This window comes from Dendropsophus ebraccatus, chromosome 2, assembly GCF_027789765.1.
Source record: "Dendropsophus ebraccatus isolate aDenEbr1 chromosome 2, aDenEbr1.pat, whole genome shotgun sequence".
Taxonomy (NCBI): domain Eukaryota; kingdom Metazoa; phylum Chordata; class Amphibia; order Anura; family Hylidae; genus Dendropsophus; species Dendropsophus ebraccatus.
This window is the reverse complement of record NC_091455.1, coordinates 205,490,584-205,517,811: the sequence shown is the minus strand read 5'-3', so window position 1 is coordinate 205,517,811 and position 27,228 is coordinate 205,490,584. Positions and strand designations below refer to the sequence as shown.

Genomic DNA, 27,228 nt, shown 5'->3' with positions numbered 1-27,228 from the left:
TGATAGGGCGTCAGCATTTGCCTGTAATTTCCCTGGCCTGTGTTCCACCATGAAATTAAAGTTTTGGAGGGAAAGAAACCACCTAGTCACCCTCGCATTTTTCTCCTTGTTTAATTTCATCCATGTTAGGGGGGCATGGTCTGTCACTAACTTAAACCTCCTGCCTAGTAAGTAGTACTTCAGGGATTCTAGGGCCCACTTCACTGCCAGACATTCTCGCTCAACTATGGCGTAGTTTTTCTCGGCCGGGGATAGCTTCCTGCTTAAGTACATCACCGGGTGCTCCTCGCCATTCACGACCTGTGAGAGGACGGCACCTAACCCTGTATTAGAGGCATCTGTCTGTACTAGAAACTCTCGCCTAAAGTCAGGGGTAACTAGCACAGGCTGTTGGCACAAGGCAGACTTAAGGCTTTGAAAAGCTTTCTCAGCCTCTGGAGTCCATGTCACCATTGCGGACTTCGCACCCTTTGTCAGGTCAGTTAGCGGGGCTGCAACTGAAGCAAAATTCGGCACAAACCTTCGGTAATAGCCCGTAATACCCAGGAAAGCTCTGACCTGTTTCTTTGTGAGGGGTTTAGGCCAATTCTGTATTGCCTCAATTTTATTTAGTTGTGGTTTCACTAACCCCCTTCCAATAATGTAGCCCAAGTATTTGGCCTCCTCTAAGGCTAGTGCACACTTCTCTGCATTGATGGTTAACCCCGCATCACTTATGGCATCTAACACCGCCTGGACCTTACAGAGGTGACTTTCCCAATCCGGACTAAAAATGACCACATCATCGAGGTAGGCAGCAGAGTAATCACGATGTGGTCGCAGAATCAAGTCCATCAACCTCTGAAAAGTGGCAGGGGCTCCATGTAACCCGAATGGCATCACTACGTATTGGAAGAGCCCATCAGGGGTGGAGAATGCAGTCTTCTCTCTAGCCTTAGGAGTGAGGGGGATCTGCCAGTAGCCCTTAGTGAGATCGAGGGTAGTTATGTACCTGGCATTACCCATCCTTTCTATCAACTCATCTACCCTGGGCATGGGGTAGGCATCGAACTTGGAGATCTCATTTAACTTTCGAAAGTCATTACAGAACCTCCAAGTTCCATTGGGCTTTGGGATTAACACAATCGGGCTGGACCACTCGCTCTGGGACACCTCAATGACTCCTAGGTCAAGCATACGTTTTACCTCGTATGATACCGCCTCCCTCCGTGCTTCTGGTATCCTATAGGGCTTCAGGTTTACTCTGCTTCTAGGCTCAGTTTCAATATGATGACTAATGAGATGCGTACGCCCTGGTAGGTCAGAAAACTTGTCTTTATTTCTCTGCAGGAACTCCTTAGCTTCCTGCTTCTGGGATACTGATAGGGTGTCACCAATCCTGACCGGAGGGATTGGTGGTGACAGATGACCAACAGGCTTTGTCGCCACCAAGGATTCCCTGTCTTTCCAGGGCTTGATCAAGTTTATGTGATAAACTTGGAAAGGCTTCCTTCTACCTGGTTGGTGTACCTTGTAGTTGACCTCACTGATCTTCTCTACAATTTCATAGGGACCCTGCCACTTTGCTAAGAATTTGCTTTCTACCGTGGGAACAAGTATGAGTACCCGGTCACCTGGGCTGAATGTCCTGATTCTCGCAGAACGATTGTAAATTCTGCTTTGGCCCTCTTGCGCCCTCTGGAGGTGTTCCCTTACTAGGGGCATTACAGTGGCTATACGGTCCTGCATTTGTGCTACATGCTCTATAACACTCTTGTATGGGGTGGACTCACTTTCCCATGTCTCTTTCGCTATATCCAATAAACCCCTAGGGTGACGACCATAGACTAATTCGAAGGGAGAGAACCCTGTGGATGCTTGGGGTACTTCCCTAATAGAAAACATCAGGTAAGGTAGTAGGTGATCCCAATCACGACCATCCTTTTCCACCACTTTTTTTAACATATGTTTCAGGGTTTTATTAAACCTCTCCACTAACCCGTCTGTCTGTGGGTGATATACAGAGGTACGTAGGTGTGAGATTTTAAACAGTTTGCATAGCTCTTTCATTACCTTTGACACAAATGGGGTACCTTGGTCGGTCAAGATTTCCTTGGGGATCCCCACCCTGGAAAACATATAAAACAATTCCCGTGCAATTGTTTTAGAGGTAGTGTTTCTTAGGGGTACAGCCTCAGGATAGCGGGTCGCGTAGTCCAACACCACTAGAATGTACTGGTGTCCCCTAGCCGACTTTACAATGGGACCCACCAAGTCCATTGCGATCCGGTCAAAAGGTACCTCTATGATGGGGAGTGGGACCAAAGGACTGCGGAAATGCGACACTGGGGCGCTAAGCTGACATGTGGGGCACGACTCACAGTACTTTTTTATGTCAGCATAAATCGCAGGCCAATAAAACCTCTGGAGGACTCTCTCCTGTGTTTTATCTGTCCCCAAGTGGCCCCCAAGGACATGATTATGGGCCATGTCGAGTACCTGACGCCGATACGACTTAGGCACCAGAAGCTGTTCCACCACCTCATCATTAATCTTAGTGACTCTATAGAAGAGATCATTAGTCATAGAAAAATGTGGAAATTTTTTCTCAGCTTCTGGTTCCTGAGGTATCCCATTTATAACAGTGACCTGCTCTCTAGCATTTTTGAGAGTGGGGTCCTGTAATTGTGCAGTACCAAAATTATCCCTAGACACCTCTAAGTCTGGAACATTTTGCGCAGTGGGAGGAGCCTCTTCCTCACCAGCCAGGACCTGCAAAGGAAAAGCATCATTTTCATCCGGTACATTTTTATCATTTACCGTGGGTAATGCAATAGACTTAGGGGTCTCCTCACTCCTTTCAGGGGATTGTTGTTTTCCCCATAGAGCCCAGAACAAAGGAAAATCACGCCCCAATATCACATTATGCATAAGGTTTTTAACCACACCCACTTCATATTGTACAGCGCCTAGTTCAGTCCCGACATTAGCCAGCACTATAGGGTAAACCTTTGTATCGCCATGTATGCATACCACACTCATATGTCTTGCTGGCACAAAGTCCCCAGTCACCAGGCTGGCATGCACCAGGGTGACAAGGCTTCCTGAGTCCAGCAACGCCTTAACAGGGAAGTCATTTACAGTAATGTGGCAGACTTGTGGTTCAGTCTCTAGTCCAGTGACTGCAACAAAAGACGGCTCCGCAAATAGCGACTGACGCCGGCTAGCGTCACACTCCATGGGCTCAGTGGTAAGAGGGCAATGGGCAGACATATGTCCCGTCTCATGGCATCTCCAGCACTGGATAGGGCCTGGTCTCCTTGGCAGGGAGTCCTTTTTAGGGCCACTTAGCCACCGGGGACCACCACCAGTCTTTTGCCCCTGAGACACCTCCTGAGCGCTCTTCCCTCTATCAGCACCCCTCCACACTCCCCCAATAGATGGAAGTCTCTTACCAGCTGACGGCACAGATCTGGCACTCCAGGGAGGTGAAGGTGCTGCAGGAACATCATGGAGGTAGTCCTCGGTCGCCTGGAACCTCTCCACAAGGCTGACAAGTTCGTCGGCACTCTTAGGGTCGCCTTGTCCCACCAAGCGTTGCAGATCAGCAGGAAGTGCGTAGAGGTAGCGATCCATCACGACCCTCTCTAGGATCTGGGCAGGAGTAGAAGTGTCTGGTTCCAACCACTTTCTTGCCAGATGGATCAGGTCGTACATCTGGGACCTCGCTGACTTGTCCAGACTGTAGCTCCAGTTGCGGACTCTCCGGGCACGGACAGCAGCAGTAACTCCTAGTCGGGCGAGTATCTCTGCTTTTAGCCGAGGATAGTCCTTGACCTCTTGCTCACTGAGGTCATAGTAGGCCTTTTGAGGTTCGCCTGTTAGGCTAGGTTCACACTGCGTTTTCAGCATCCGTTTAACGCATCCGTTTTTTTGAAAAAACGCATGAAAAACGGATTGCAAAAAACGGATTCATTTGTGTGCATCCGTTTTTCCATTGACTTCCATTATAAAAAAAAACGGATCCGTTTTTTTTGGCGGACCAAAACGGACCAAAAAACGTTGCTGACCCTATTTTTCTGGACGTTAAAAAAAACGGATCCGTTAAACGGATGCTGAAAACGCAGTGTGAACCTAGCCTTAAATAGGGAGCAATGACCTCTGCCCACTCAGTGGAGGGTAACTTTTCTCGCTCAGCCACACGCTCAAAGACAGTTAAGTAGGCCTCAACATCGTCATCAGCAGTCATCTTTTGCAGCGCACGCTGCACAGCTCTTCTCACAGACAAAGTCTCTGGCGCGGCTGCTGCCACCAGCTGGGGATTAGTACCTGCAGACGCCTCCTGCTTTGCTATCAGGTGCTCAATAAGTCTCTGTTGTTGAGCCATCGCTTGTTCGTGGCGCAGATTAGCATCTGCCAGAGCCTGTTGTTGCTGCCGATTAGCCTGCTCATGGCGCAGATTGGCGTCTGTCAGAGCCTGTTGTTGCTGCCGATTAGCCTGCTGGTGTGCAGCCAATGCCTGTTCATGGCGCAGGTTAGCAGCCTCCTGATCCTGCTTAGCGGCTGCCTGAGCCTGTTGTTGTGCGACCAACGCCTGTTGCTGTTGCAGACTCACTTGCATTAGCTGCTTCATCATTTCCTCCATGTTGCTTGTCTGTTTTTGGAGTGAAGCCGCAGCCTTCACCCAGGACATACGCAGCTGTAGCCAAGTTGATGCACACCGTTGCCCCTAGCAACCGCTTTGCCCGCTCCACAGCACCAATTGTAGGGATCTTCCCGGGGGATGGTGTGTTTGGACACAGTTCACAGCAGACTTGGACTTGTAAAACAACAGCTTGGCGTTTATTTTCAGCATAAACAGTCCGTAACAGAAAATATAGCAACACTGCGCTTTAAGAACAAAACAAAAGGTCTTGCCCGTCTGGGCGCTAACTAACAAAAGCAGGTTACCTCTCTGACACTTCAGTCGGCAGTATTGCGGGGTGTGAACAGGCCCCAGCAGCGGCTGTCTTCCCAGCTCTCACCAAACAGCATGCAGGCTGTTCACTCCTGGCTGAGAGCAAGGACCTGTACACTGAGCCCACCTTTTGCCTTCTCAGGCTGATTGGGATCAGAGCTCACCTGATCCCAAAACCCACACTGGATCGAGGGGGAGGGAATGGCAAGTCCCACTACCAAAACCTACCTGCCATTCCATGTAAGTCCAGGCCCGGCAATAATAAATAATAGCTCAGCAGCATAACACTGCTGAGCACAGATGCCTCCTGGACTCACCATCTCACACTATGTATCAACCTGGGTGAGATGTACACCCCCTCGAGCACTTTACCAGTGACATGTCCACATTATATACAGGAGATCCCCAGGTTATACCAGCTGTAGATATATAATAATAATAGACAGGAGATCCCCAGGTTATACCAGCTGTACATATATAATTATATACAGGAGATCCCCAGGTTATACCAGCTGTACATATATCATTATATACAGGAGATGCCCAGGTTATACCAGCTGTAAATATATAATTATATACAGGAGATACCCAGGTTATATCAGCTGTACATATATAATTATATACAGGACATACCCCCAGGTTATACCAGCTGTACATATATCATTTTATACAGAAGATCCCCAGGTTATACCAGCTGTACATATATAACTATATACAGGAGATCCCCAGGTTATACCAGCTGTACATATATAATTATATACAGGACATACCCCCAGGTTATACCAGCTGTACATATATCATTTTATACAGAAGATACCCAGGTTATACCAGCTGTACATATATAATTACATACAGGAGATCCCCAGGTTATACCAGCTGTACATATATAATTATATACAGGAGGTACCCAGGTTATACCAGCTGTACATATATAATTATATACAGGAGATCCCCAGGTTATACCAGCTGTACATATATAATTATATACAGGAGATCCCCAGGTTATACCAGCTGTACATATATAATTATATACAGGAGATCCCCAGGTTATAGCAGCTGTACATACTGTATATAATTATATACAGGAGATCCCCAGGTTATAGCAGCTGTACATACTGTATATAATTATATGCAGGAGATTCCCAGGTTATAGCAGCATGTTCCATATCACTGTATAGAGTATATGATATCTCCTGTCTCTAGCCTGCGGTGCCTCTCCCCCGTCTCCGGTGTCTCTGTGCAGTATATATGACGGGATCGGTGACCTTTCGGTGCAGCAGGTAGATGTGTAATGTATAATGTCGGCTCCGCGTCAGTCTGCATTATAATTACTGGTGCGTTCACCTTATCGCAGCTGATGTTCTGTCACTCTGTGACAGTGACGCGTGACAAGGTGAGGCTGGTTAGACATTGTTATTCCCAGCTTGTTACTGAGGAGGCCGGGGACACATTGTAGCAGATACAGGAACGGAAAGTTACACTTGTTTCTTAACCCTTCCACTGCCAGAGAGGTTTTTTAGATTTTGCTTATCCAGTAGCCGAAACAGTTATCACACTTATACACATGTAAAACCTTCATGCATCTGTATACAGCGCCTTCATACATCTATGTTCAGCACCATACATCTATGTACAGCACCATACATCTATACATAGTGTCTTCATACATCTATATACAGCACCATACATCTGTATACTGACCCTTCATACATCTATACACAGCACTATACATCTACATACAGCACGATACATCTATATACAGCACCATATATCTATACACAGCACCAAACATCCATATACAGCACCATACATCTATATACAGCATCATACATCTATATACAGCACCATATATCTATACACAGCACTATCCATCTACATACAGCACGATACATCTATACACAGCACCATACAGCTATACACAGCACCATACATCTACATACAGGACGATACATCTATACACAGCACCATACATCTACATACAGGATCATACATCTATACACAGCACCATACTGTACATCTACGTACAGGACCATACATCTATACACATCACCATACATCTATACACAGCACCATACATCTATACACAGCACCAAACATCTACATACAGCACCATACATCTATATACAGCACCATACATCTATATACAGCACCATACATCTACAAACAGGACCGTACATCTATACACAACACCATACATCTACATACAGCACCATACATCTATATACAGCACCATACATCTATACACAGCACCATACATCTATACACAGCGCCTTCATACATCTATATATGTGGTGACCTTCTGCGGTGGTGTGGAGGAGGTACGGTTGGTCACTTGTCAGATGGTAAGGTGTGACGCCAGTTCTATAGTGATTGGCCAAGATACAGCCAGGCCCGGTGATGTTGTGTCGTGACGCCAGTGCCGGTTGGGCACACAAGTATGGTGGCACACCTGCTTTTAGTTTAAAGGGCCGGTTGTACCTTGTTTCCCTGTGGTCAGTGACCTGCCGGGTTGGTTGCTACAGGGTCCCTTGGGCTATTGTCACAGTGGTCCGGAATGAAATGATGACCCATTCGGACTATCGGCACTGCCACCCACAGAAAGGGGAAATGACCCAACGATTGTATGTGTACAGTGTTGGTGCCTGACGAGGAATCACAGAGTCTCTTTATCATAAATAAAATCTGCTTTACTCCAAGAATACCCAAGTGCAGCAGGTCATACAGCTTTTCATTGACATAAGACTTTACACTTAATAAGACACTTGATAGTTTAGGATCCAGATCTGCAGTGAGAGTATAGAGAGTGGTACAGTCGTGCTGACTGGGTTGCGTGCTGAGAGGTATATAGAAGAATCAGAAGAGTAGAAAGGAGCATGTTGTGAGAGTCCCATCCCAAGTAGCACTGTGCTCTGCCAGGATGTTGGAGGTAGAAGTAGAAGAATACTTGAGAAGAGAGAGAGAATACTTGTACCCGTGTTTCGACTCTTTTGGTCTTCGCACCACCTATTGCCCTTGGAGTGTCGGTTGACCCGTCCTAGTGGGTAACAAGCCCCAGACTTTGTTACCTGGGATGAGCGGAATGCTGAGTGCACCCGCGCTGCGAAATATGCGAGTTCATAGGCTTCCAGCAACTTTTCTCTATCCGGATCAGTTCCTAGCCGTCTGCTTTGTGGATACTGTCCTGCACTGTGACTCTCCTTGTCCACGGCATGGGTTGAGATGATCTCTGACTTGTCCTCTCTAGTGAAGGGTCTAACACTGCATAGTGTTGAGTGGAGTTACTTGAGAAGAAAAGGGTAGCTTCCTGTGCCTTGGTCTGCTTCTAGACTGCACACTGAGACTGGGGACCTGGCAGAGGGCCAGGGCCCAACCGGACCGCTGTAGAGAACGTTCTGGCTTGTGTCCTTCGTCTACAGAGTCTAGCGAAAAAGACCTCTACACTTCCTTTACCCATGTGACGTCCTATCTACAGCCCCATGTAAGGTGTGCTGTGAATGGGTGAAGAGTGCAAATACAAGAAGAAAGGAGAGTAATTATAGGATAGAAGAAGAGTGTACTCTCATTGGCATACAGATCCCTGTGACATACAAACAAACGATAACAACAGTGACATCTTGTGGCGAAACATCAGCACTACTACGATCCAAAAGGTTCTGTGGGGTGTCCGGGGCTAGGCGAAGATTTCAAAGTAAAAGACCGCTGTCAGATCGCTACGTAGGGCTCTCGGGAAGCGTAAGTAGACTACGGGCGTAAGTTCGCGGTCCGTACGTAGCCGGCCGCAAGTAGCGTAAATCTCCTGCCGGAGTTTACCGCGTATATGTCCTGCCGCGAAAATATGCGGCCAGACATATACGCAGTGTGGACATAGCCTTAGGCTGGGTTCACACTACGTATATTTCAGTCAGTATATTTCAGTCAGTATTGCAACCAAAACCAGGAGTGGATTAAAAACACAGAAAGGCTCTGTTCACACAATGATGAAATTGAGTGGATGGCCGCCATATAACAGTAAATAACGGCCATTATTTCAATATAACAGCCGTTGTTTTAAAATAACAGCAAATATTTGCCATTAAATGACGGCCATCCACTCAATTTCAACATTATGTGAACAGATCCTTTCTGTGTTTTTAATCCACTCCTGGTTTTGGTTGCAATATGAGGATCACAATACTGACTAAAATATACTGACTGAAATATACGTAGGGTGAACCCAGCCTTATACAGCACCATACATCTGTATTAATCACCATACATCTATATACCGCACCATACATCTACATACAGCACACTACATCTACATACAGCACAATACATCTATACACAGCACCATACATCCATACACAGCAAGATACATCTATATACAGCCCCTTCATATATCTATACACACCGCCCCCCAGGTGTATTTTTACACCCTTTCATAAATCTCCCCCACAGTGTTTACCTCTGCTTTCCCCTACATTGTTTAGCTCTGCTATGCCAGCCCTGTGGCTGCATCAGATATGGGGGCACTACGGTTCTTTCATTGAGGCACATAGAGGGGCTTTGTTACGGGACAACTGTAGATGTCTCTGATATGGTGAGTGTGTACTCGGCTCTATATTCGTATATTGTGGTCCTTACTGCGTCTGGAAGAAACTGTACAAATGTAAGTGCAGTGAGCGCCATCTAGTGCTAGCTCCAGGCAAATGCAGTTTTGTAGGTTTTGTAGCAGTTTAGGTTTGGTGTTATTTTCAGACTTTTTTGGCCTTAAATTATTACAGTGGAGCTTTACCTATCACAAAGAGTTGTGAAGCATCAGGGGTGAGAGTAATGGACTAATCCTGGTCTTCTCCTGTTTTCTCCACCTTTGCCATTCCTACATAGTCAGTAGCAGTTTCTGCCAGCAATGACTGAGGAGGTGATCAGTATTCAGCTACGACCTCGGTCTCTGACGTGAAATGTCAGACAATATCGCAACAAAATGTCAAGTCAGTTAACCAGATGTCATATGTGTCTGTTACCAATAGACCGGGATCTAAGAAATTCAGCTAATATCCCCATGTGGAAAACAGAGACATCTCTACTCATTCGTAATTAATTGTTAATTCATGAGAATAATATCAAACCCTCTAATAGCAGAAAACAGAACAATGGATATAAATACTGCAAATATTACTAATATATTGTAAATGTAACAAGCGAATGTATTCATGTTTATAATTCTCTATTTGCCTCCTAACATACATAAAGCAGTATGGGAAAAGTATAACTACAGTAATATATATACGAGAATATAACTACTATAATACTGCTCCTATATACAAGAATATAACTACTATAATACTGCTCCTATATACAAGAATATAAGTAATATAATACTGCCTCCTATATACAAGAATATAACTACTATGTCACAGGACCAGACCCAAAAAGCCCCACCAAAACCCGGCCAGCACCACCGGCGGGGAAGGCTGCCCCCAAACGACACAAGTACGGCACGAGGTACATGGGGCAGTATGGCTTGATCAATTCATACACAAAATTCTGATGTGTTTTTTATTTAGCCTAGCGGCACTAGTATCAGCCATAGGTGTGAGGTGCAGCACTCTGTTTCTTCCCTGAACCGCATTTTGTTTCTCTCTTTTCTCCGTGTATTGCACTCCTCCTGGTGAGACCCACATGACCGCAATTAGCAGGAGACACCTGAGTGCACATGGTTTTAATCCCTCCTGTTTTTTTCCCATTCTGTTTGCCGCAGCTATGGTGAGTGCAACACCTCATCCAGACTTGTGCTGTTTGGGGGCGACCTTCTCCGCCGGCGGTGCTGGCCGGGTTCTGTGTGGTGTTTTTGGGTCTGGTCCTGTGACATGGGGGTCGCAGGGCCGTCCCATGGCCCCCATTCCCTGACTGTGCGTGCCTGCGGGGTTGGTGGCCACTGACTGGCACGGTGTGGACTTAGTGTAGGGACCCATGTGTATCAGATACCGGCACGAGGTACATGGGGCAGTATGGCTTGATCAATTCATACACAAAATTCTGATGTGTTTTTTATTTAGCCTAGGGGCACTAGTATCAGCCATAGGTGTGAGGTGCAGCACTCTTTTTCTTCCCTGAACCGCATAACTACTATAATACTGCTCCTATATACAAGAATATAACTACTATAATACTGCTCCTATATACGAGAATATAACTACTATAATACTGCCCCTATATACAATAATATAACTACTATAACACTGCTATACGAGAATATAACTACTATAAAACTGCTCCTTTATACAAGAATATAACTACTATAATATTGATCCTATATACAAGAATATAACTACTATAATACTGCTCCTTTATACAAGAATATAACTACTATAATATTGATCCTATATACAAGAATATAACTACTATAATACTGCCCCCTATATACAGGAATATAACTACTATAATATTGATCCTATATACAAGAATATAACTACTATAATACTGCTCCTATATACAAGAATATAACTACTATAATACTGCTCCTATATACAAGAATATAACTACTATAATACTGCTCCTATATACAAGAATATAACTACTATAATACTGCCCCTATATATACAGGAATATAACTACTATAATATTGATCCTATATACAAGAATATAACTACTATAATACTGCTCCTATATACAAGAATATAACTACTATAATACTGCTCCTATATACAAGAATATAACTACTGTAGGGATCTTCCCGGGGGATGGTGTGTTTGGACACAGTTCACAGCAGACTTGGACTTATAAAATAACAGCTTGGCGTTTATTTGCAGCATAAACAGTCCAGCAAAACAGAAATACAGCAACACCGTGCTTTTAAGAATAAAACAAACAAAAAGGTCTTGCCCGTCTGGGCTCTTACTAACAGGTTGGCTCACCTATCTATCACTTATCACAGTGCGTCTTTCACCTGGATAGCGCAGGGTATACATACACCCAGGCTGTTCACTCCTGGCTGAGAGCAATTCCTTGCACTCTGTGCAACCTTTTGCCTTCTCAGGCTAAATGCTCACCTGATGGCAATACCCGAACTGGATCGGGGGGGAAGGGAATGGCAAGTCCCACTACCAACCTACCCGCCATTCCAGTAAGTCCAGGCCCGGAACTAAAGAACAACAACTCAGCAGCATAACACTGCTGAGTAACATATCTCTCCTGGACTTACCATCTCACACTATGCAGTAACCTAGGTGAGATGTACCTCCCCTCAAACACTTCTCCAGTGACAAGTCTACATATCCCCCCCCTCTTTTTCAGACCGGAGGGCTGAGCGTTTTGTCCCCACAGACAGTGTACCCTTGATAGGGCGTCAGCATTTGCCTGTAACTTTCCTGGCCTGTGTTCCACCGTAAAATTAAAGTTTTGTAGGGACAGAAACCATCTCGTCACCCTCGCATTTTTCTCCTTATTAAGCTTCATCCATGTTAGGGGGGCATGGTCTGTCACTAACCTGAATTTTCTGCCTAGCAAGTAATAGCTGAGGGACTCTAGGGCCCACTTCACTGCCAGACATTCTCGCTCCACAATGGCGTAGTTTTTCTCGGCCGGGGATAGCTTTCTGCTCAAGTACATCACCGGGTGCTCCTCACCATTCACGACCTGTGAGAGGACGGCACCTAACCCTGTGTTAGAGGCGTCTGTCTGTACCAAAAACTCTCGCCTAAAGTCAGGGGTAACTAGCACAGGCTGTTGGCACAAGGCAGACTTAAGGCTTTGAAAAGCCTTCTCGGCCTCTGGAGTCCATGTCACCATTGCGGACTTCCCACCCTTTGTCAGGTCAGTTAGTGGGGCTGCAACTGAAGCAAAATTCGGCACAAACCTACGGTAATAGCCCGTAATACCCAGGAAAGCTCTGACCTGTTTCTTTGTAAGGGGTTTAGGCCAATTCTGTATTGCCTCAATTTTATTTAGTTGTGGTTTCACTAACCCCCTCCCAATAATGTAGCCCAAGTATTTGGCCTCCTCTAAGGCTAGTGCACACTTCTCTGCATTGATGGTTAACCCTGCCTCAGTTATGGCATCTAACACCGCCTGGACCTTACAGAGGTGACTTTCCTAATCCGGGCTAAAAATGACCACATCATCGAGGTAGGCAGCGGAGTAACCACGATGTGGTCGCAGAATCAAGTCCATCGACCTCTGAAAAGTGGCAGGAGCTCCATGTAACCCGAATGGCATCACTATGTATTGGAAGAGCCCATCAGAGGTGGAGAATGCAGTCTTCTCTTTAGCCTCCGGAGTGAGGGGGATCTGCCAGTAGCGCTAAGTGAGATCGAGGGTAGTTATGTACTTGGCATTGCCCATCCTTTCTATTAACTCATCTACCCTAGGCATGGGGTAGGCATCGAACTTGGAGATCTCATTTAACTTTTTGAAGTCATTACAGAATCTCCAAGTTCCATTGGGCTTTGGGATTAGCACAATCGGGCTGGACCACTCGCTCTGGGACACCTCAATGACTCCTAGGTCAAGCATACGTTTTACCTCGGCTGACACCGCCTCCCTCCGTGCTTCTGGTATCCTATAGGGCTTAAGGTTTACTCTGCTTCGAGGCTCAGTTTCAATATGATGACGAATGAGATGCGTACGCCCTGGGAGGTCAGAAAACTTGTCCCTGTTTTTCTGCAAGAACTCCTTAGCTTCCTGCTTCTGTGACACTGATAGGGTGTCACCAGTCTTGACCGGAGGGATTGGTTGTGACAAATGATTAGCAGGGTTTGTCGCTACCAAGGATTCCCTGTCTTTCCAGGGCTTGATCAAGTTTATGTGATAAACTTGGAAAGGCTTCCTTCTACCTGGTTGGTGCACCTTGTAGTTGACCTCACTGATCTTCTCTACAATTTCATAGGGACCCTGCCACTTTGCCAAGAATTTACTTTCTACCGTGGGAACAAGTATGAGGACCCGGTCACCGGGGCTGAATGTCCTGATTCTTGCAGAACGATTGTAAATTCTGCTTTGGCCCTCTTGCGCCCTCTGGAGGTGTTCCCCTACTAGGGGCATTACAGTGGCTATACGGTCCTGCATTTGTGCTACATGCTCTATAACACTCTTGTATGGGGTGGACTCACTTTCCCATGTCTCTTTCGCTATATCCAACAAACCCCTAGGGTGACGACCATAGACTAATTCGAAGGGAGAGAACCCTGTGGACGCTTGGGGTACTTCCCTAATAGAAAACATCAGGTAAGGTAGTAAGTGATCCCAATCACGACCATCTTTTTCCACAACTTTTTTTAACATATGTTTCAGGGTTTTATTAAACCTCTCCACTAACCCGTCTGTCTGTGGGTGATATACAGAGGTACGTAGGTGTGAGATTTTGAACAGTTTGCATAGATCCTTCATCACCTTTGACATAAACGGAGTACCTTGGTCAGTCAAGATTTCCTTGGGGATCCCCACCCTGGAAAACATATAAAACAATTCACGTGCAATTGTTTTAGATGCAGTGTTTCTTAAGGGCACAGCCTCAGGATAGCGGGTCGCATAGTCTAATACAACTAGAATGTACTGGTGACCCCTAGCCCCCTAGCCGACTTTACAATGGGACCCACTAAGTCCATTGCGATGCGGTCAAAAGGTACCTCTATGATGGGGAGTGGGACCAAAGGACTGCGAAAATGCGACACTGGGGCGCTAAGCTGACATGTGGGGTACGACTCACAGTACTTTTTAATGTCAGCATAAATCGCAGGCCAATAAAACCTCTGGAGGACTCTCTCCTGCGTTTTATCCGTCCCCAAGTGGCCCCCAAGGACATGATTATGGGCCATGTCGAGTACCTGACGCCGGTACGACTTAGGCACCAGAAGCTGTTCCACAACCTCGTCATTAATCTTAGTGACTCTATAGAAGAGATTGTTAGTCACAGAAAAATGTGGAAACTTTTTTCAGCATCTGGTTCCTGAGGTACCCCATTCATAACAGCAACCTGCTCTCTCGCATTTTTGAGAGTGGGGTCCTGCAACTGTGCAGTACCAAAATTATCCCTAGACACCTCTAAGTCTGGAACATTCTGCTCGGTAGGAGGAGCCTCTTCCTCACCTGCCAGGACCTGCAAAGGAAAAGCATCATTTTCGTCCTGTACATTTTTTTTCATTTACCGTGGGTAATGCAATAGACTTAGGGGTATCCTCACTCCTTTCAGGGGATTTTCTTTTTCCCCATAGAGCCCAGAACAATGGAAAATCCCGCCCCAATATTACATTATGCATGAGGTTTTTAACCACACCCACTTCATATTGTACCGTGCCTAGTTCAGTCCCGACATTAGCCAGTACTATAGGGTACACCTTTGTATCGCCATGTATGCACACCACACTCATATATTTGTTTGACACAAAGTCCCCAGTCACCAGACTGGCATGCACCAAGGTGACAAGGCTTCCTGAGTCCAGGGACGCCTTAACAGGGAAGTCATTGACCGTAATGTTGCAGACTTGCGGTTCAGTCTCTAGTCCAGTGACCGCAACAAAAGACGGTTCCGCAAATAGCGACTGACGCCGGCTAGCGTCACACTCCATGGGCTCAGTGGTAAGAGGGCAATGGGCAGACATATGTCCCGTCTCGTGGCATCTCCAGCACTGGATAGGGCCTGGTCTCCTTGGCAGGGAGTCCTTTTTAGTGCCACTTAGCCACCTGGGACCATCACCAGTCTTTTGCCCTTGAGACACCTCCTGAGCGCTCTTCCCTCTATCAGCACCCCTCCACACTCCCCCAATAGATGGAAGTCTCTTACCAGCTGACGGCACAGATCTGGCACTCCAGGGAGGTGAAGGTGCTGCAGGAACATCACGGAGGTAGTCCTCGGTCGCCTGGAACCTCTCCACAAGGTTGACAAGTTCGTCGGCACTCTTAGGGTCGCCTTGTCCCACCAAGCGTTGCAGATCAGCAGGAAGTGCTCGGAGGTAGCGATCCATCACGACCCTCTCTAGGATCTGTGCAGGAGTAGAGGTGTCTGGCTCCAACCACTTTCTTGCCGAATGAATCAGGTCATACATCTGGGACCTCGCTGATTTGTCCAGACTGTAGCTCCAGTTGCGGACCCTCCGGGCACGGACAGCAGCAGTGACTCCTAGTGGGGCGAGTATCTCTGCTCTTAGCCGAGGATAGTCCTTGACCTCTTGCTCACTGAGGTCATAGTAGGCCTTTTGAGGTCCGCCTGTTAAATAGGGAGCAATGACCTCTGCCCACTCAGTGGATGGTAACTTCTCTCGCTCAGCCAAACGCTCAAAGACAGTTAAGTAGGCCTCAATATCATCATCAGCAGTCATCTTTTGCAGCGCACGCTGCACAGCTCTTCTTACAGACAAAGTCTCTGGAGCGGCTGCTGCCACCGGCTGTGGATTAGCACCTGCAGACGCCTCTTGCTTTGCTATCAGGTGCTCAATAAGTTTCTGTTGTTGAGCCATCGCCTGTTCATGGCGCAGGTTAGCGGCTGCCTGATCCTGTTGCTGTTGCAGACTCACTTGCATTAACTGCTTCATCATCTCCTCCATGTCGCTTGTCTGTTTTTGGAGTGAAGCAGCAGCCTTCACCCAGGACATAAGCAGCTGTAGCCAAGTTGATGCACACCGTTGCCCCTAGCAACCGTTTTTTGCCCGCTCCGCAGCACCAATTGTAGGGATCTTCCCGGGGGATGGTGTGTTTGGACACAGTTCACAGCAGACTTGGACTTATAAAATAACAGCTTGGCGTTTATTTGCAGCATAAACAGTCCAGCAAAACAGAAATACAGCAACACCGTGCTTTTAACCCCTTCGGAACCAGGCTAATATTCGTTTTTGCATTTTCGTTTTTTCCTCCTTGTGTTTAAAAGGCCATAGCACTTGCATTTTTCCACCTAGAGACCCACATGAGCCCTTATTTTTTGCGTCACTAATTGTACTTTGCAATGACAGGCTGAATTTTTGCATAAAGTACACTGCGAAACCAGAAAAAAATTCAAAGTGTGGTGAAATTGAAAAAAAAACGCATTTCTTTTATTTGGGGGGACTGTGTTTTTACGCCATTCGCCCTGGGGTAAAACTGACTTGTTATGCTTGTTCCTCAAGTCGTTAAGATTAAAACGATATAGAACATGTATAACTTATATTGTATCTGATGGCCTGTAAAAAATTCAAACCATTGTTTACAAATATACGTCCCTTAAAATCGCTCCATTCCCAGGCTTATAACGCTTTTATCCTTTGGTCTATGGGGCTGTGTGAGGTGTCATTTTTTGCGCCATGATGTTTACTTTCTATTGATACCTAGATTGCGCAAATACGACTTTTTGATCGCTTTTTATTAAATTTTTTCTGGATTTGATGCGACCAAAAATGCGCAATTTTGCACTTTGGGATTTTTTGCGCTGACGCAGTTTACCGTGCGAGATCAGGAATGTGATTAATTAATAGTTCAGGCGATTACGCACGTGGCGATAGCAAACATGTTTATTTATTTGTTTTTTTATTTACTTTTATTTATAACCTGGGAAAAGGGGGGTGATTCAGACTTTTATTAGGGGAGAAGGATTTTTACTTATAACAATACTTTTTTTTTTACTTTTACACTTATACTAGAAGCCCCCCTGGGGTTAGGGTTATTCCTCCTGTGGTTAGGGTTATTCCCCCTAGGGGAATTCTAGTATAAGTGCTTTGACCTCTCATAGAGATCTCTGCAGTATAGATATGCTGCAGAGATCCATGAGATAGGCACTCGTTTACTTCCGGCTGCTGCAGCCGGAAGTAAACGAGTGCCGAGCCAGGGACGGTGCCATCTTGGAGCGGTCCCCGGCCGGCTTCAGAAACGGAGATCGCTCCTCCGGGACAACGTCCCGGAGGAGCGATCTCCGCCTTTAGACACCAGGGATAAGCTGAATCCGGTAATCGGATGCAGCTGTCATGTTTGACAGCTGCATCTGATTACTGTATTAGCGGGCACGGCGATCGGACCGTGCCCGCTAATACCGGCGGTCCCGGGCTACGAGCGGCACCCGGGACCCCCGCGGTTCAGAGCTCTGAACGCCCGCTCTGAACGCCCGTACAGTTACGTCCTTGTGCGGGAAAGGGTTAAGAATAAAAAAAACAAAAAGGTCTTGCCCGTCTGGGCTCTTACTAACAGGTTGGCTCACCTATCTAACACTTATCACAGTGCGTCTTTCACCTGGATACCGCAGGGTATACATACACCCAGGCTGTTCACTCCTGGCTGAGAGCAATTCCCTGCACATTGTGCAACCTTTTGCCTTCTCAGGCTGATTGCTCACCTGATGGCAATACCCGAACTGGATCGGGGGGAAGGGAATGGCAAATCCCACTACCAACCTACCCGCCATTCCAGTAAGTCCAGGCCCGGAACAAAAGAACAACAACTCAGCAGCATAACACTGCTGAGTAACATATCTCTCCTGGACTTACCATCTCACACTATGCAGTAACCTAGGTGAGATGTACCTCCCCTCAAACATTTCTCCAGTGACATGCCTACACTATTATAATACTGCTCCCTATATACAAGTCACTGACAGTTAGGAAAAATAAAATATACCTTTTATTTCTTTGTTTAAAAATTGTGCCAAGAAAAAATGTATATTTGCAATAGAAAAAACAAAACACACAACTAAACACAAAAAAACAACAAAAAGGAATGACATATTGTCAAGCAAAAAATTCATATGTGCATTATTATCTTCACGGCCATCACGTAGCTGTCCATAAATATTAATGGGGATTTACACTCCTAGAGTATCAGCATATATCGCTGTGTATCTCTACTGTATTATCCCTATGTTGCACTTCATACAGTATCTATATTGCACAGGTGGTTATTGCACTTTTTTGTTCAATAGCTTCTTATTGCACATAACCCCCACAATGTCCTTATTGCACATGCGGTTATTGCACTTTGTTATATTTCATTTTAGACTTAGTTTCACATAACCTCTTTTCATATTGCAGCAATCAGATACAGTGCGCATTCCATCTTAATCACATCTTGCGTTTTATCAATTTTATAATATTGAAAAAATGAAAAAAATGATGAATGACTTCCCTTTAAAAATTCCAAGAGTCCATTCAATAGTGATTGTCATGAGCCCTACGCGTTTCCTCCGCGACAAATCCTCAGGGGCTGATTGCGCTCTGTCTCAGATGGGTTGAGTAGTGATTAGCTCTGATGATGGCCGCATCAGCTAATCACTACTCAACCCATCTGAGACAGAGCGCAATCAGCCCCTGAGGATTTGTCGCGGAGGAAACGCGTAGGGCTCATGACAATCACTATTGAATGGACTCTTGGAATTTTTAAAGGGAAGTCATTCATCATTTTTTTCATTTTTTCAATATTATAAAATTGATAAAACGCAAGATGTGATTAAGATGGAATGCGCACTGTATCTGATTGCTGCAATATGAAAAGAGGTTATGTGAAACTAAGTCTAAAATGAAATATAACAAAGTGCAATAACCGCATGTGCAATAAGGACATTGTGGGGGTTATGTGCAATAAGAAGCTATTGAACAAAAAAGTGCAATAACCACCTGTGCAATATAGATACTGTATGAAGTGCAACATAGGGATAATACAGTAGAGATACACAGCGATATATGCTGATACTCTAGGAGTGTAAATCCCCATTAATATTTATGGACAGCTACGTGATGGCCGTGAAGATAATAATGCACATATGAATTTTTTGCTTGACAATATGTCATTCCTTTTTGTTGTTTTTTTGTGTTTAGTTGTGTGTTTTGTTTTTTCTATTGCAAATATACATTTTTTCTTGGCACAATTTTTAAACAAAGAAATAAAAGGTATATTTTATTTTTCCTAACTGTCAGTGACTATATTTATACCAGGAAAAAGTAATACTTATTGACCAGAGCTCAGTCTATATATCCCTATATACAAGAATATAACTACTATAATACTGCTCCTATATACAGGAATATAACTACTATAATACTGCTCCTATATACGAGAATATAACTACTATAAAACTGCTCCTATATACAGGAATATAACTACTATAATACTGATCCTATATACAAGAACATAACTACTATAATACTGCTCCTATATGCAAGAATATAACTACTATAATACTGCTCCTATATACAAGAATATAACTACTATAATACTGCTCCCTATATACAAGAATATAACTACTATAATACTGCTCCTATATACAAGAATATAACTACTATAATACTGCTCCTATATACAAGAATATAACTACTATAATACTGCTCCTATATACAAGAATATAACTACTATAATACTGCTCCTATATACAAGAATATAACTACTATAATACTGCTCCTATATGCAAGAATATAACTACTATAATACTGCTCCTATATACAAGAATATAACTACTATAATACTGCTCCCTATATACAAGAATATAACTACTATAATACTGCTCCTATATACAAGAATATAACTACTATAATACTGCTCCTATATACAAGAATATAACTACTATAATACTGCTCCTATATACAAGAATATAACTACTTTAATACTGCCTCCTATATACAAGAATATAACTACTATAATAAGGTTCAGGGAAGAAAAAGAGTGCTGCACCTCACACCTATGGCTGATACTAGTACCTCTCGGCTGCATAAAAAACATCAGAATTCTGTATGTGAATTGATCAAGCCACACTGCCCCATGTACCGCGTGCAGGTATCTGATACACATGGGTCCCTACACTAAGTCCACCCTGTGCCAGTCAGCGACCACCACCCCCGCAGGCGTGCACAGTCAGGAAAGGGAGGCCATGGAACGGCCCTGCAACCCCCATGCCACAGGACCAGACCCAAAAATGCCACACCAAAACCCAGCCAGCACCACCGGCGGAGGAAGCTGCCCCCAAACAGCACAAGTCTGCATAAGGTATTGCACTCACCATAGCTATCAAAGATAGAATGGGACAGACAGGAGGGATTAAAACCATGAGCACTCAGGTGTCTCCTGCTAATTGCGGTCATGTGGGTCTCACCAGGAGGAGTTCAAACCACGGAGAAAAGAGAGAAACAAAATAAGGTTCAGGGAAGAAAAAGAGTGCTGCACCTCACACCTATGGCTGATACTAGTACCTCTCGGCTGCATAAAAAACATCAGAATTCTGTATGTGAATTGATCAAGCCACACTGCCCCATGTACCTCTTGCAGGTATCTGATACACATGGGTCCCTACACTAAGTCCACCCTGTGCCAGTCAGTGACCACCACCCCCGCAGGCGTGCACAGTAGGGAAGGGAGGCCATGGAACGGCCCTGCAACCCCCATGCCACAGGACCAGACCCAAAAATGCCACACCAAAACCCAGCCAGCACCACCGGCGGAGCAGCACTCTTTTTCTTCCCTGAACCGTATTTTGTTTCTCTCTTTTCTCCGTGGTTTGCACTCCTCCTGTAAGACCCACATGACCGCAATTAGCAGGAGACACCTGAGTGCTCATGGTTTTAATCCCTCCTTTCTGTCCCATTCTATCTGTGATAGCCATGGTGAGTGCAATACCTTATCCAGACTTGTGCTGTTTGTGGGCAGCTTCCTCCGCCGGTGGTGCTGGCTGGGTTCCGGTGTGTCATTTTTGGGTCTGGTCCTGTGGCATGGGGGTTGCAGGGCCGTTCCATGGCCTCCCTTCCCTGACTGTGCACGCCTGCGGGGGTGGTGGTCACTGACCGGCACAGTGTGGACTTAGTGTAGGGACCCATGTGTATCAGATACCTGCACGAGGTGCATGGGGCAGTGTGGCTTGATCAATTCACATGCAGAATTCTGATGTTTTTTATGCAGCCGAGAGGTACTGGTATCAGCCATAGGTGTGAGGTGCAGCACTCTTTTTCTTCCCTGAACCGTATAACTACTATAATACTGCCTCCTATATACAGGAATATAACTACTATAATACTGCTCCCTATATACAAGAATATAACTACTATAATACTGCTCCCTATATACAGGAATATAACTACTATAATACTGCTCCTATATACAAGAATATACCTACTATAATATTGCCCCATATATACAGTAATATAATTACTATAATACTGCTCCTATATACAAGAATATATCTACTATAATACTGCCTCCTTTATACAAGAATATAACTACTATAATACTGTCTCCTATATACAGGAATATAACTACTATAATACTGCTCCCTATATACAAGAATATAACTACTATAATACTGCTCCCTATATACAAGCATATAACTACTATAATGCTGCCCCCTATATACAAGAATATAACTACTATAATCCAAACAAGGAGAAAAAGAAGCTTGCACTCACCACAAAAAACGCTTCGGTAATGATCCGTTTATTCAGTCTCGATAGACATAAGTGGGGAGGGGAAGTAAAGGCCTTCACTTCCCCTCCCCACTTATGTCTATTGAGACTGAATAAACGGATCATTACCGCAGCGTTTTTTGTGGTGAGTGCAAGCTTCTTTTTCTCCTTGTTTGGAATATACTTGTACTTCTATAAGCTTTTTGCACCTCCCATGCTGCACTCCGCTGCCTAGAATCCTCACTACGTATGTCCTAGCTCATGGGTACACAACACATATTGCTGGACTTTGGTGCAAACTCAGATTCACTCTACTAGTTGCATAACTACTATAATACTGCTCCTATATACAAGAATATAACTACTATAATACTGCCCCCTATATACAAGAATATAACTACTATAATACTGCTCCTATATACAAGAATATAACTACTATAATACTGCTCCCTATATACAAGAATATAAGTACTATAATACTGCCCTGTGGGGTGTTTTTGTCATGTACATTGTGAATATAGTGTATAACTGCATGCTGTTTTTTTGTTCCTGTCTCTCTTTTGTTCCTGTCTCTTATACTCTATAACTACTAAGTGTGAACTAGTTTTGTTGGTTGTCTTGTCCTTTCTGTGCTTGTCCTGTGTTAGTCGTGGTCAGGCATGTTTACAGCTGATATGTTACTCTTATCATGTCCATCAGCTGCCTTCAGAAATGCTTCTGTAACAATAAGAGGGTAAACCAGTACTCATTCAAGATGTCTGAGCTTTCCATCGTCACTATGTAAGTGTGCACTGCCCTGTGCTTGTTCTGCATGATGGTGTCTTATGTCTTGTGTGTCCAGCTTTGCTGTCTGCATGTAGTGTCCATCCTTCTGTATGTGTTACTGTTAAGTGTTGAATTCTTCATACAGTTAGTGAGGTGTCTTCAGCTTTCAATTCAAAGTAACTGGTGTAACCCCAGGAGTCCGTAGTCGGAGTAAACTGCTGCAGAGGGGAGGCAATCAGTGACAAATAGTGACATAGTGGGGCGTTATGATGGTTGTAGAAGTAATTGTCTACATATATTATATTACTCACCCCATACTGCATTACATCCTGTATTACACTCCAGGGCTGCACTCACTATTCTGCTGGTGGGGTCACTGTGTACATAGATTACATTACTGAACCTGTACTGTTCCTGGGTTACACCCTGTATTATACTTCAGAGCTGCACTCACTATTCTGCTGGTGGGGTCACTGTGTACATACATTACATTACTGATCCTGAGTTACATCCTATAATATACTCCAGATCTGCATTTACTATTCTCCTGGTGGGGTCACTGTGTACATACATAACAGTACTGATCCTGAGTTACATTCTGTATTGTACTTCAGAGCTGCACTCACTATTCTGCTGGTGGGGTCACTGTATACATACATTACATTACATTACTTATCCTGTACTGATCCTGAGTTACATCCTGTATTATACTCCAGAGCTGCACTCACTATTCTGCTGGTGGGGTCACTGTGTACATACATTACTTATCGTGTACTGATCCTGAGTTACATCCTGTATTATACTCCAGAACTGCAGGTCACTGTATAATACTTTTACAATATCCTACCCTTTCTCTCCATGTCCTGTTCACTTTACGTTCGCCTTTTTCACCAATCCCTTCTGTCTAAATTATAAAGAAACAAATAGTTAATCCCATGACCTATCAAGCAATGTTTTCTTCTCTCTTCTAGGCGGTTGGCCCGCTCCACACTCCTGCTGATCCCGCTCTTCGGAATACATTACACCGTCTTTGCCTTTTCACCTGAGAATGTCAGTAAAAGGGAAAGGCTCGTGTTTGAGCTGGGACTGGGATCCTTCCAGGTAAGGATCAGCCAGAGAACAATGTGACATCTCACTCCTCCCATGGACGTCTCTTTTGAACGCCAAAGATAAAACTTTATCTAAACATGTATGGAACTGAAGATACTTTTTATCTCTTACACCAACTGTATAAAGCAAAGATTATACTACATCCAAAACGATAAAAAAAAGTCTAAACTTTTATGATAAATACAATTTCATATGCAAAAAATAAAGACTGTAGAATATCATAAAGTGAAAGGGCCAGTAGGAGACAAGCAGGAAAACCCACTGCACCCAACATGTTTTACCCTGTCCGTATATGGAATCTTACCCCTGATGAAGCTGTTGGTGAAACTCATATCAGATGCTGTGGGTATAGCTGTTATCTCTTCCTGGCACTTTCCATTGCAAATACAGAAGAATTGTAGTGTTACTTGTTTCTTGCCAGATTCACATCATATTTATTATGATTAATAAAAACAAATATAAATACGGTAAAAATAGAGACTGCAGAACACCATAAAGTGAGAGTATCATGTGATCAGTTACATGACCAGGAGGAAACACACAGCAACTTCCATCTAGGTAATAAACTGCACAGGCACTTATATTTAACATTAGACTAACCAAAAAGGTGACATTGACTCCCTCACCGCCTGAGACCACCAGGGAAATTCAATTAGTTTAAATTTTTATATATATATATATATATATATATATATATATATATATATATATATATATATTTATTTATACTCTGGTGGGTCCTATACTCTGAGAAGTACGGTAATTGTATTCCTGAATAATCTGGTCTAAATACAGATCGGCCTTGGTTTAAATTCCACAATAAACAGGAGCAGATTCTTTAATAGATATATAATTTATACATTTCTCTGTTTTTTCCTCTCAGGGATTTGTTGTCGCCATCCTCTATTGCTTCCTGAATGGAGAGGTAAAATACCAGATTATTCCTAGTTTAATTTTTATTTTTTTATACACTGTTCACATTGAAAGAATAGATAGATAGATAGATAGATAGATTATAGATAGATAGATAGATAGATAGATTATAGATAGATAGATAGATAGGAGATAGATAGGAGATAGATAGATAGATAGATAGATAGATTATAGATAGATAGATGGTAGATAGATTATAGATAGATAGATAGATAGATAGATAGATAGATAGATAGATGGTAGATAGATTATAGATAGATAGATTAGAATAGATAGGAGATAGATAGATAGATAGGAGATAGATAGATAGATAGATAGATAGATAGGAGATAGATAGATAGATAGATAGATAGATAGATAGATAGATAGATAGATAGATAGGAGATAGATAGATAGATGGTAGATAGATAGATGGTAGATAGATAGATACAGTAAATAGATAGATAGGAGATAGATAGATAGATAGATAGACAGGAGATAGAAAGATAATAGATAGATATGAGATAGATGATAGATAGATAGATAGATAGATAGATAGATAGATAGATAGATAGATAGATAGATAGACAGGAGATAGATAGATATAAGTAGAAACTCCGCAGCACACAAGGTTGACGTAAAGGTGAACTGTGATTTATTCAAAACATAAAGGCAACACTCCAAGGCGTCTTCTACTTATATATTTGGACGGTCTGAAGTCAGGACCCCGACCGCTGGCACCTGCATCTCTGCTACAAGCTGTGCTGCTCACTTTCTCTTACATAGATAGATAGATAGATAGATAGATAGATAGATAGATAGATAGATAGGAGATAGATAGATAGATAGATAGATAGATAGGAGATAGATAGATAGGAGATAGATAGATAGATAGATAGATAGATAGATAGATAGGAGATAGATAGATAGATAGATAGATAGGAGATAGATAGATAGGAGATAGATAGATAGATAGATAGATAGATAGGAGATAGATAGATAGATAGGAGATAGATAGATAGATAGGAGATAGATAGATAGATAGATAGATAGATAGATAGGAGATAGATAGATAGGAGATAGATATTAGATAGATAGATAGGAGATAGATAGATAGGAGATAGATAGGAGATAGATATTAGATAGATTTGCATATTTACCACCCTGAACCATAACAACAAAAGTACATAAAAAAATGACTTTTTAAAGTTTCTCCCTAAAGGTGCAATCAGAAATAAAGAGAAAATGGCGGAGCTGGAAAGTCAACCGGTATTTTGCTGTGGATTTCAAGCACCGTCATCCATCACTGGCGAGCAGCGGAGTCAACGGGGGGACACAGTTGTCCATTCTGAGCAAGAGCAGCTCGCAGATCCGGATGTCCAGCATAAATGCGGAGAACCTGGCGACATGAGCCCAGAAACTGCCTAAACATTTTCTAACATTGCTTTTTTTGATTTTTTTATTATTACAACTTTGTTTTTTTCCATTCTACTATTTTTAGAGAATGTGAAAAGGAGGCAAGAAAAGAATAGCGCGCTGTAGTGAGAGTTTTTGGAAGAGAGAAGGTAGAATATGTCACTTCCATAAAGATTTGGGTTTGTTTCCCAGCAATATAACTTCATATACATACAGTCCAATCCATGTCTAACACTGTAGATTGCGATTTTTTATTTTAGACTAAAATAATTCAAATTAACAAATAAATTTAATGATTACAATTTAAAAATAAAGATAAATATTCAAATAAATATATTTCCATTTAAAAAATTAAGTTCAAAATTCAAAATAATAAAATGAAAAAAAATTTATAATTCAAAAATAAAACTAAAATAAATAAAATATAAATACAATGGAATAATTTTTATTAAAACTGGTGCAAATATGTTCTGTAACCTTGCACAACTTTGCAATATCATTAAATTTTTTTTTTTTTAGATTTATTAAGAAAATAAAAACTTAATTCGCTAGAGGTTACAAAACCCCCCTTTGTCTTGATTTTTGTACCAGTCTTTATAAATGTGTCTTCCATTGTCCAAAAGGAAGAAATCATTTCATTTCACTGTCTTAGGGCCAAAGCTTTGGCCATCCAGACATGATAGAAATTGTAACTGGAGCGCCAAGGGTTCCCCATCCCTGTTTTAGGGAAACGATTGTAAGGACAAGTATGATTTTATGGTTTACAATGTAACTATT

The 27,228-nt window shown here is 43.3% G+C and overlaps 1 protein-coding gene across 2 annotated transcripts in view; it reads left to right on the top strand.

Annotated features, from left to right (window-relative positions):
• Window positions 1–26,759, top strand: part of ADCYAP1R1 (ADCYAP receptor type I) — a 141,071-nt gene extending 114,312 nt beyond the window's left edge. The window contains exons 14-16 of one of the 2 annotated variants that reach the window (XM_069959260.1): window positions 23,985–24,114; window positions 25,007–25,048; window positions 26,258–26,759. In XM_069959260.1, the coding sequence (XP_069815361.1) occupies window positions 23,985–24,114; window positions 25,007–25,048; window positions 26,258–26,446 (361 nt within the window). In that variant the 3' untranslated portion in view covers window positions 26,447–26,759. Of the gene's footprint in view, window positions 1–23,984; window positions 24,115–25,006; window positions 25,049–26,244 lie in introns of both variants that reach the window. The other variant, XM_069959259.1, reaches the window with a different exon arrangement.
• The last annotated feature ends 469 nt before the right edge of the window (window positions 26,760–27,228 follow it).